Genomic DNA, 11,159 nt, shown 5'->3' on the forward strand with positions numbered 1-11,159 from the left:
TTATCTCGATTACGAGCCGGCTCCTCGGGAGCTGCTCTCCACAACGAGCCATATCGAGGAGCGTTGGAAATCGCTTCCCGAGTCCGACCGAACGTATGAGCGCCTTGGGATTGGCCTAACACGAAACCGCGGCCGCAATTACAGCGCTTAGGTTTCCCGCTTCCCTCGTCCACTATCAGGCTATCTCTCTGTCAGATTTAGGCAGCTCAGCAGCGAAAATCGAATCGCGAGAAATTCGGAGCACCATCCGCGTGTCGGATTGCTTGAGAGAATATCGAGAAGGAACGGAAACACTGTTTCGATCAAAGACTTGCCTCAAAAGTCCGACCTCGCACGCAGCTGAGTTGATTAGGACAACATATCCTCTGCACGTAGCCGCAGGCTTGAAAGGACGCGACGTGGACCCAGACGGCGGGAATCTCATTCCTAAATATAGAGGAAGACATGATTTCCATAACAACAAACGAGGGCCCACATCCTCTATTCAAGCAGGCTTGAGTTTCCTCGAGTCGGATGAATGCTTGGAATTCCAGACATTTGTTCCCCACAGACTCTCCTAAGCTGCCTCGGACGGAAAGCTCATTCGAGACCTTGAATCTGAGCCCCTGAGTCCTGGCGCTGTCGAAAGTTGGTCATGCGCTAACAAAGTGCAATATATGGCGGTACGCTCGGAGCGTGAGCGGTAATATGTTCGTCTTTCAAGCGTTCCTCCCTGAACCCATAGAACTTGAAGATTCTAAACCCATGCATGGTGCTCAGAACGTCGCACGGAGCTTCTGGATTGCAAACCCCGGATCTGCGCTACTTCATTCAAGACTCCGGATTTGGACCAGCTACACAACACATTGAGCAGTTGTATTTTTATGACCGATTCAAAATTCCCATGCGACCCATGGTAGGAAACCCCGCAGCAAGAGCTCTCAATTTAGCATTTCCAGCGCGGCACGACTCCGTTCAATGGCGACATCCATTTCCCCATATTGGATGAACCCGCATCCGATTCGTTCCCATCCGCTCCTCGAATTCCCCCTCATCGCGAACTATGTTCGCCCAATAAAGTTTTGCGACCGCAGATGAATTCACCAGATTCAGAGGATCTGGAATAATTTCATATATGTAGGTGTGTATGTATGTAGGTGTGTATGTTTTTATCTATGTATGTAATCTTCACAGAATTCTCTCGTACCTGTTTTCAGTTTCCGAATTCTCTTGTATCTTCACTTTTTGAATTTTCTTGTATCCTCACTTTGCAAATGGCGCCATGATGTGCGGTTCTGACATCCGCGGACGAGCCCGTGAGATATTCGACCCAGCGTATCGTGAGTCTTCCAGCTTTTGGTCGGCTTCTCCGCAGTCGTGCGGAGCTTCCGATGTACCTACGGAATGGAGTCAAGCGCCCGGAGCTTTGCTAAACTGAAGCGTGACTCATTTTGCGTGAGCTGCGGGCCGATAGAGACCCGCTTTTCAAAGCAATCGGGTGAGAGTCGGGATCCTTGTCGTGATACTCGGCAACCGGTGGCGGGGAGGAAGTCGGTGATGTCATGAGCCGACCTCGGTGGAGGAGGAAGATCCTCACGGGATAAGTCTTCAAAATTGAACCGTAAGAGCCCTTTGGCTCCGTGGCGGCTTACAGACTTCGTTCTAATGGCCGTAGTATTAACGCAATATCTAGGAAACAGACTCGATCAAGGATACCACAGATCCCAGCGATCCCACGCTGGAATCTACGGGAGGAAATTCCCCCCTTGCGTGGGAGCCCGGGCGTCCTCCACAGAAATGCCATCAAACTTCTCGATGTCGAAAGTGAGCCCCTGTGATAGGCGAGGCGAGCGACCGACGCCGACTCGGATGTTTTTCGTCGAATAATTATCGATGATTCTTGGGGAGCACCGTTCGAAGGAAGTTCCGGCCGCTGCGCCCTAACCTCATGCCTCGTATCGTACTCGGATCGATGAGCTGCATGAGGTCAACAGTCTGCCTCGGAATCAGATTACGAACGCCACGGTAGCGGACCTCCCGTCGACCGCCTGAGGTGCTCCTGATATGTTACGACTTCCTCGGACATCAATCGCTGGAGAGAGGGAGCTGCGGGAGAGACACTGAACGTTACGCATTCCGTTCGCAATCCGCCACGGGATCGGGAAGGAATGAACATGTGTCTTTGTGTGACGATTTGTTGCGACGAGTCTCGAGCCCCTGAACAATGAAATCCCTCCTCCTTGCCCCGTGGAAGACGGTCGCGTTGGGCGGAGGATCCTAATCGGGGTCGCCGCTGCTCTGATTTCATCAAGGGGGAGCGGTACCTGACCTGTTCAAGGTCAATCAAGAGGTTCCCCGCCTAGTGTAGAACTTGTCCGACCGAATCTGAACACCCACGCCGTGGTCGTCCTTCTCTCTCGGACCACAGCATGACGTACCAGGTCATGGCTTGAGATGCTGTGATGAAACCTCTATTGTGCAACTCTTGGACAGCGGACGGGGCGACGTTCCCTGGTACGGTTCCGAGCCGAGCATGGCAACAATCGATTAGGAGCTGATCGGCCACCGTTCTGTTCAATATCGTCGGCAGGGTTTCTGTGAAAGCTTCTGCTGTTATGAGCGCCTTGTTCGCCTCCATTCCACGAAGAATCCCATTCTGTATTCTATCAAAGAGGCTGGACTCACGCGAGAGCGGGGGCACCCGAGGCTTGCAACCAGGGCTGATAATATTTCAATCTATTGGTACTAGATCGATCGGCGGGACAGTTCTCGATACACTTCTATGACATCGTCGGCTGAAAAGCCACCGTCAAACGATCACCGTGAACGTATATGGACCACTCCGGCGGAGTTTGGTACGGGAATAGATAAATTACCTCGCTGGGAACCCCGAGTATTTCCAGCAGCATCCATTGCTCGCGGAACTACGACACGAGGTCAGGTGTCGAGTGAGGGCCGTCGTAATGAGAGCTCGGGAAATTGCGCTCGTGCTCCGATGAGATACATTGGAGCGAACGGCATCAAATTACACTGGATATTCTCCGCGGGACGGAGTCGGGGACGGAAATAGCATCATGTCCCATCGCTCGCTCTTCCCGATGCCTGAAAAAGCTGTCGCAACGCTCGAGGTTCTTCATGGCAGAGTCTTCCCGAGCTGGAAAGTGAGTGAGTTGCCGTGTCGGGGGCGCGGAGCCGAACGTCGGAAAGGACTCCCAGAAACGCGAGTTCTATCTATTCGAATTCTCCGCATCGCGGATTTCATCCTGTATCGAATTTCCTCTGTTTTGGATTCGGTCTCTTCTCGGATCGATCCGCCGGGGAAAATCGGAGCTATCCATCAGACTCTGCTGCGAAGGGAATTCCTGAAGGAGTCCATGGGAGGCGGACGACCGGAATTCGCGACCGGAGATCCTTTGGGGAGCCGACACGAGCACGTGTGGTGATGAGCGCGTCGCGTTCGGTGTTGCCGGGTTTCGCTTGGCGCATGATCACGATCATTTGTCGAGAGAAGCGCCCGGACAGCGTCGACACAGAGTTTCAGACGCCCGCATCCTCTTCTACGGTTGAGGGACTTCATCGACCGCGAGCGGATCTCATCGAGCTTGCCTTGCTCAGACTCCGTGGATCTGTTGCCTTTCCGAAGATTCCCCATCCACAACATCTATCCCGGCTTCCTCCGGTCGGGCCGACAGCATCGGTCCTGTCGGGTTGTCAACGTGACCCCCTTGGGAGCTCCCGCCGCCTATGAAGAGAACATCTCCTTGAAAGCACCCGCCAAGAGCGTTCAAGAAGTCTTAATACCTATCTTGATCGACAGCAGCCCTATACTCCCGACTTTTTTCCTAGCAGTTCGAGTCTGGCGCGTAACTGGGAGAGCATAAGTGTGCTGTGCGAAGGCTTCACGGGCGTACATTAATCGTGCTCAGGACTTTGAAACTTTCCCGAGAAAACCGACATTTGGCTCGACCGCGACAACGAGGAGCAAAATCCTCGATGCATCCCGTTGCGACCTGGCGGATCTGGGTTTCCGAGAGGTTTAGTCACCCTGACCGAGTATTCCATAGTTTTCCTGTGATTATCAGGTACGGATCAATGATCTTGGGAAACGGTCCCATCATCGTGTATTGATGAATTGAGAAGGTGTTCCGTCTTGACCGCAGTGAAGCTAAGTCTGCGAGAATGCAGGTGATTGATTCCGAGCCACGAAAGGTCAAGCGGTTCGCAAACTCTCCGCCTCACTAAAAACTTCCTGGGAAACACTTCTCCAGATCCAGAACATGGGGGAAAAATGGCAGAATCCCAATCCTCGAAAGCTTCGCTGGAGCGAATACCCTCGACTTCGGAGAAAAGAAAAACAGGGTAAAAACTTATTAGGTTTCAGTCCCAATAAGCAACCCATCTGACTGAAGAGACCAGCATTCCATCGAGAACTAGGAACAATTTGAGGAGCTGCTGACGCACGAGCAATGGAACTTTTTCCTGGAGACTTTTCTCTGAGACCATTGAAGCGAATGGTGTGAGTTCTCCCCAAATGAGAGCCCCCCCCCTTATCCACCGTTCGGTATGTCTCATCCGATGATTCCTCGATGGGCGAGCGTCTATTTCGAAGCTCATTCCGACTCTCATTGTGTTGACAAGGACTCGCGTACCCGAAGCCGGAAGAACAACTGAGCCCCACTCTGGACGATAGGCGTCGTTCCATTGAAGCGCTTTCCGACTCGGAAGGGAACACGAGCTTAGGAAGGGTTGGCAAACCGCGCTCAATGTGGAGGGACTCTGGAGCAGATTCTGCCGAGCAGAGCCAACGCCATCTTACGTTCGAGTGCTCAAGCACCGCCGCGAACACCACGATTCCCATGAAGACCAACTGTATGTACGAGCAGGAAGATCTCCGGCGCCGAAATTATTCCTGCGGGAAATCAGGAAGCAGAGTACCGGAAACCGGTATCGATACACTTTCGCCGGAGCTGAAGGTAGAGTTCTGACCCTCTCCACTCCCACCCGAGCTTCCGGTTTCGTTTACCGCAGCCGCGCAAAATGTAAACACGCACGCGGGAGACCGAATCCGATAGATGTCCTGACCATCTGAGCTCTCATGTGAGTCTCTTCAGTCTCTCGCTGCCCGAGTGCCTGAATCCCTCTCTCGACTAGAAACGTGAGCAATCGCTAGTGTTCACATCGGTATCGAACAGCTCTCCTATCACGATGGACATGACGCGACCGGCTGGGAGAGGAGCTCTCAGCTGTACGTTTCGTGTTGGTCCCGGCGTTCGAAACCTCTCGGCTCAAGCCCAGAATAGCCTCCGGCGGTCCCGGGAGGATCCAGTATACTTCAAGAATATCTACGTAGAGCTTTCGTGTCGATCTCGATGCCGCGTTGCGATAAGTCTACTCCCCTATACGAGGAAAATAGGGGCCAAATTCCACTGTGATGTGAAGCTCGGAATCCTGTCGAGCCCGTACACCGTACGCTTCATTCGCGGATTCCCTTCAAAGAGGAGCTTCTCCCGTTTCTCATTCTATTTCGTTGATCTTCCCAGAAACATGTGCACAATCCGACCTTTCGTCTGTTCGGATCTGTTAACCTACAACAACGTCAACTTGGATGTGCTTACTGAAACCTATGGAGTTTCCTTCTACCTCACATACCTCGCGAAATGGCCTGAATACTTCCAAACACTGGAAAGCGTCAGTGGTGACATCATGGGTTATATAATGGGGAAGGCTGAAGGATTCAGCCGCAACCTACACGGCCATGTGACAGCCCTCAGCGGTGAGTTGAGATGGATTTGGAAGTCCGACCAAACCCTCTCCGGGACAAAGATATGACCTGCTAAACGAATCGTGTCCAAGGAGCACAGCTTCATGTTGAGCCAATAATTTTGAGTCCCTCTGTTTCCAGTTGCTCCCGAGTACCGTCGGCTCGGTGTTGCGAACAGACTCATGGACAGCCTGGAGGAAATCTCGGAGGAGAAGAATTGCTATTTCGTCGACCTGTTCGTTCGACTTTCGAACTCGATCGCCATCGACATGTACAAGCGCCTAGGGTATACGATATACCGGCGCGTGCTCGGCTATTATTCGAGTTCGGGCTCGGATCCGGACGAGGATGCTTTCGACATGCGGAAAGCCCTCAGTCGAGACGAGGACAAGGTCTCTGTCATTCCTCTAACCAGACCGGTTCGACCGGAGGAATTGGACACGTTGTGAGAGAAGGGATCCGGTTACCATTGTTGTTTATGGAATACATGAATTAATATATCTGAGGAACTATTGTGCTCAGAATCTCGCCGAGACATCATTATTTTTTTCAATTTAGCTCCCAATCGATGCTACACATGAAGTCCGGAGCAGTCTTCGAGGGCTATCAATCGAAGAAAAACACTGTTGTTTGTCTACAAGAAAATTTTATAGCTGTCGTTGAATATATTCGCTGAAAAATCCCTCTCATCAATTCTGCATAAAACTATACTCTGTCAAACTTCATACTCGCAAGGCTTGGCGCTTACGGGAAGCCCCTCCCCCTCGGTCGAGGACAATCATCTTATACAACAAACCACTGACTCTCGTTCCAAAATATAGGTACCCATTCTCTCTCGGTCGTTCTTTTAGTTCTTTGCGTCAACTGATTGATTCCAGATGATGGTCCGGTTCGTCGTTCACATTGCACGTCAGACGGCTGGATGCGAAGGCACATCAGAAACGACTCGACTTGATCAAAATGTGGTCGTGCTCGACGCTGTCGCCGCCGTCGACTCCGCTCGTGTCAGAAGAATCGCTGCATTACTTGTTCCTGGCATGGAATTTCTTCGACGGATCCTTTGCATGGTCCAGGAGCAGCTGACAAGGCTCGAAGGTCTTGGGATGGACCTTCTCCTGGAACTGCTGCATCCAGTTAACGATTTTGTCCGCTCCGTACGTGTCAACGAAATGGAACGGTCCTCCACGGTTTGGCGGGAAACCGAGACCGAAAACGGCGCCAATGTCTCCCTCGACGGGGTTGGCGAGTATTCCTTCTTGGAGGCACATTATAGCTTCATTGATGAATCGAGTCGCCAAACGGTACTGCATCTGTTCGGTGGTGTTCTCCATACTCTTCGGCTTGGCGTATTTAGCTTGCATGGCTTCGACTCCTGGATTGACCGCTCGGTCCTTGACGCCGGGAGTGTAGATGTAGCAACCCTTCCCGGATTTCCGTCCGAGGAAGTTCTGCGATACCATTTCTTCCATGAGCGCGGCGTTGGCCCCACCGGTCAGACGCTCCCCAAACACGGTCCCGAGGTACTTGGCGATGTGAGCTCCGACGTCGATACCAACCTGGAATCGGACGAATCGGATCAGTCGTGTCCGGATTCGGTGTGGGGCGATCGAGTGTCCCGAGTAATCGAGCGACGCAATCTCCTGAATGCTCTCGAACTTATATGAGTTACCAAGATACAAAATCTCAAATACCTCATCGAGCAGGGTGGCTCCGCCCACGGGAAATCCGAAGTCCTTGCAGAGCTTGTCGAGATCCCTGACGGGACATCCTTCCATGAGCAGGATCATCGCCTCCGACATCATGGGAGCAAGGATCCTCGTCGTGTAGAATCCTGGACCGTCCTTCACGACAATGACTACTTTGCCTTGACGCAGACCGACGTCGACAGCGGCAGCCGCCGTGTCCTTCGACGTCTTGTCAGTGGTGATGACTTCGAGGAGTTGCATCTTATCTACGGGCGAGAAATAGTGCATACCAACAACCTTCTCAGGTCTTTTCGATGCCTCGGCAATTTTCGTGATGGGTAACGCAGACGTGTTCGAAGCGAAGACACAGTGCTCCGGGACTACAGCTTCAACCTCTTTCACAACTTTGTGCTTGACCTTCGGAGGAAAGAAATTCAATCGTTAAGTTCTCAAGGCACAGGAAGCACCCGCAAGCAAATTATAGCCGCTCCCCAACTGTCATTTCAGGGTCTCAATTCAGCGCAACTCACAGCGAGATCTTCGAAAACGGCTTCGATCACCATGTCGGCATCCTTGAGCTTCGAATAATCGAGGGTCGGGAGAAGACCAGACATGAGCTTGTCTTTCTCGTAGCCGGAGAGCCTCTTCCTCTTGACTTTCTTGCTGAGGTTTTCATCGATTTGATTCTGGCCTCTGACTAAGCCCTTGGGGAAAGCATCTTTCATGATGACTTTGTCGAAGTTCTTCAGAGAGACCTCACAAATACCTGCGCCCATCAAACCAGCTCCCAGCACAGCGACGTTTCTGGAAAAAAATGACAAACACTTAGGCAAATCCACTTCAGATGGGATCGAGTGATGAGTTAGCTCGGGAGTGGAATAGAAATTATGTTCACTGGGATAACGCTAGCCGGAGTGTCGGAAAACACGTCGAGGGCTATTCACTTACTGAGTAGTTCGCTCGGGTTTGCCGAACACGTTTTTTTGCATTGAACCTGTCCATGGTAGAGCCCCATGAGTCCCCGGCTCTCGGTCGTCATGCAGAGCTCGGCGAAATTCTGCGCTTCGATTTCGTAAGCTTCGGCTTTGCTCTTCTCGAGTCCGGCTCTGATGACCTGGATGATTCTCAAGGGAGCCGGGTACAGCCCGTTTGTCAATTTCATCACCTGACCCTTCGCCTTATCGAAAATGTAGTCTCTGACGAAGTTGAACTGCAATGCCTTGGCTAGGACTTTCTCGGACAGCGGTCTCGTCCGATTGACTTTGAGCTTCTGGGAGGCGAGATCACGAGCAGCGTTGCAGGCTACCTCCTCCAGGTATTCCATCATGCGGTCCTCTGCGGACTTGACTCCAGGACCAAGGGGCTCGATGACGACGTCGACGAAGCCGGCTTTCTTCGCTTTATTCGCCTTCAAGCTCTTCCCCGTCAGCATCATGTCGAGAGCGGTGGGGAGCTGAACGAGTTTTGGGAGTCGCTGCGTGCCCCCGCCACCGGGAAGAACTCCGAGCATCACCTCAGGGAGTCCGAGCGCCGTCTTGCTGTCGTTCATGGCGATCCGGTAATGACAGGCCAGCGCGGTTTCGAGACCCCCTCCTAAGCACGAGCCCATTATGGCGGCCACGACAGGTTTGGGGAAATCTTCGATTTCTTGCAGTACTTTGTGTCCGTCGGTGACTAGCTTCTTGGCCTCTTCGACGGATTTGCAAGATTCCAGCATCCTGAAGAAAAGAGTCCGGATGAAGATACGTACAGGACGCCTCCTGTTGTGGTTGAATCAAGAGCTTAGGACTCTAGACCCAGGCAGGTCGGTCACTCACGTGATATCCGCTCCGGCTATGAAACAACCTTTTTTGCCGCTTATCAGAACGACCGAACTGATTGCGGAATTCGATTTGAGGTTGGCCATGGTTTCATTCACCTCCAACATGAGTTCTTTAGACAACACGTTGACTCGGGCACCAGGTGAGTCGATCTTGACAACGGCAACGCCATTTTTGATCTCCGTGGTCAGATGCTTGTTCAGATCTGCAAACATAAGGCGAGATTCGTTTCGAGAGCAACTCATATCGATCACGGACCTCCGAAGGGGATCTTAAGCTGGGTATTCAGATCGTAATCGCGTAATTCGCCGGAGAGTAAAACAGGGAAAAGATTCTCGTGCGGTCGGCGGTCAGAGCCGGTTTCCCGAACTCGCTCTGAACCTCAATTTCGGAGTAGTGGGTACTCACTTCGAGTCGCATGGAACTGGCGGACCGCAACTTGAGCGAGTCTCCGCGGGACACCGCTGAGTAGCATCCGAGACATGTTGACACTGTGGAAGGATAGAGGAATCCGAGTTAGAGCACTAATCCAGGCAGGTAACCCATTTGTCGTCCAACCCTCCGGACAGAACCCCTTGTCAGTTCGTCGAGACTTCTCAGGAGACTCAGGTGATATCGGAGACGAGAGCGGTGATTTTTCTGACCGAGATACCACGTCAAAACGGAGAATAGAAAATGATGGCAGAAGCCCTGGAATCGCCGCTTCGCGCCCCCGTCCGAAGGACTGAAGTTTCTGATTGCCGGCTGTCTGAAGACAGTCGGACGGGGAAACTCGATACGTGGAAGGAAACTCGGGAGTCTCCTCCAATCGCCCAAGAATGAACTTATCACGACCCGCGACGGCTTTCAGAAATCGAGGATCGCAGTAGCGACGGCTGATCCTCGCCAGGAAGGCTCATTCAGATTTTTCCTGACGTAGTACCATCAACAGCCACGGGGGCTGCATTTCCTGACCATTGATCATGTCAGAATTTGTGATTCCAAGCTCTTTTTTAAGGGTTTTAGGAGAGTACCTATGCTTGAGGTTGACCGTATCTATCGAGTTCTGAGATGTGGGGTGCTAATGATTCTAGGAAGCGGATTCGGAGTGCGTATACGAAGCGGGAGATGTGGACGAGGGATTAGATGTACTCGGGGTTCTTAGAAGACGAGGGTCCGGATGAGACGAGGATCCGGAGTTACGAATAGACGAGGATAGATGCTTCTTTGATTAATGAGGGTGAAGTGTCGATTGATGTGGGGTCGAACTGAGACGGGGACTGAGATTCACCATCTTCACTGTCGTTCATTTCAACAGATCATTTATGCTGGCTAATATTAGTCTTCGTAGGAGCCCTGTCGGGATCTTCTACTTTGTCTCTGGACTCTCATTTGATTTTTGAGCTCGATGCTCGAATATCTTCGGGGATTTGAGGTTGAACGAGCTCTCGAATAGTTCCTATGAGAGTCCGTCCCAACAGCCAAGAATGATTTCGCGAAGGATTTCTCGCGGACCGCGAGGAGCTCTCCCTCTTGTGACAAGGTTCAATCGGAAAAGTGACCGCATTGGTCAGTCTTCGGGACCCCCGTGACAACACGGCGCTATTGGTCGATGATCGCCGGTATGTCCGGGAAAAACAGGAAAAACGGAAATATCCCGGAAACGTCAGGAAAACTAACCTGATATCGACGAAAGCTCTTCTGAATGAAGATCGCTCCCGCTCGAGGCTCACAACAAGCCGATAATCGGCAAAATCAACGAAATGGCAGAGCGCTATCCGACTACGAGACCTTCAAGGAGGACTCTGACGAGCACCCGGAAAAGGTAGCCGTATGCGAAACTCAACGATTTCTTTCGTCCTGGTGTATCGCTTTCTTCAACTTCAATAACCGAAAACCTTGCGCCAAACACCTGATTTGGTAGTTCTAGCCGAA

At 51.9% G+C, this 11,159-nt stretch overlaps 2 protein-coding genes across 2 annotated transcripts; one reads left to right on the forward strand and one right to left on the reverse strand.

Moving 5' to 3' along the window:
• The first annotated feature begins 5,020 nt into the window (after positions 1 to 5,020).
• Positions 5,021 to 6,267, forward strand: LOC100900607 (N-alpha-acetyltransferase 20). Its single transcript, XM_003747109.1, has 3 exons — positions 5,021 to 5,076; positions 5,520 to 5,752; positions 5,882 to 6,267. Exons 2-3 carry the CDS (start codon positions 5,524 to 5,526, stop codon positions 6,187 to 6,189), a joined length of 537 nt encoding a protein of 178 aa, XP_003747157.1. The 5' UTR covers positions 5,021 to 5,076; positions 5,520 to 5,523; the 3' UTR covers positions 6,190 to 6,267.
• Positions 6,268 to 6,370: 103 nt separating this feature from the next.
• On the reverse strand, positions 6,371 to 11,031 carry LOC100900181 (trifunctional enzyme subunit alpha, mitochondrial). The gene is given in 8 exon segments (XM_003747106.2): positions 6,371 to 7,296; positions 7,432 to 7,842; positions 7,956 to 8,229; positions 8,374 to 8,401; positions 8,404 to 9,143; positions 9,243 to 9,450; positions 9,654 to 9,736; positions 10,905 to 11,031. Coding segments are annotated over 7 exon segments (2,271 nt in total). The 5' UTR covers positions 9,730 to 9,736; positions 10,905 to 11,031; the 3' UTR covers positions 6,371 to 6,762.
• Between the last annotated feature and the right edge of the window lie 128 nt (positions 11,032 to 11,159).

The sequence above is a fragment of the Galendromus occidentalis genome, unplaced genomic scaffold (assembly GCF_000255335.2).
Source record: "Galendromus occidentalis unplaced genomic scaffold, Mocc_1.1 scf7180000077512, whole genome shotgun sequence".
NCBI lineage: Eukaryota > Metazoa > Arthropoda > Arachnida > Mesostigmata > Phytoseiidae > Galendromus > Galendromus occidentalis.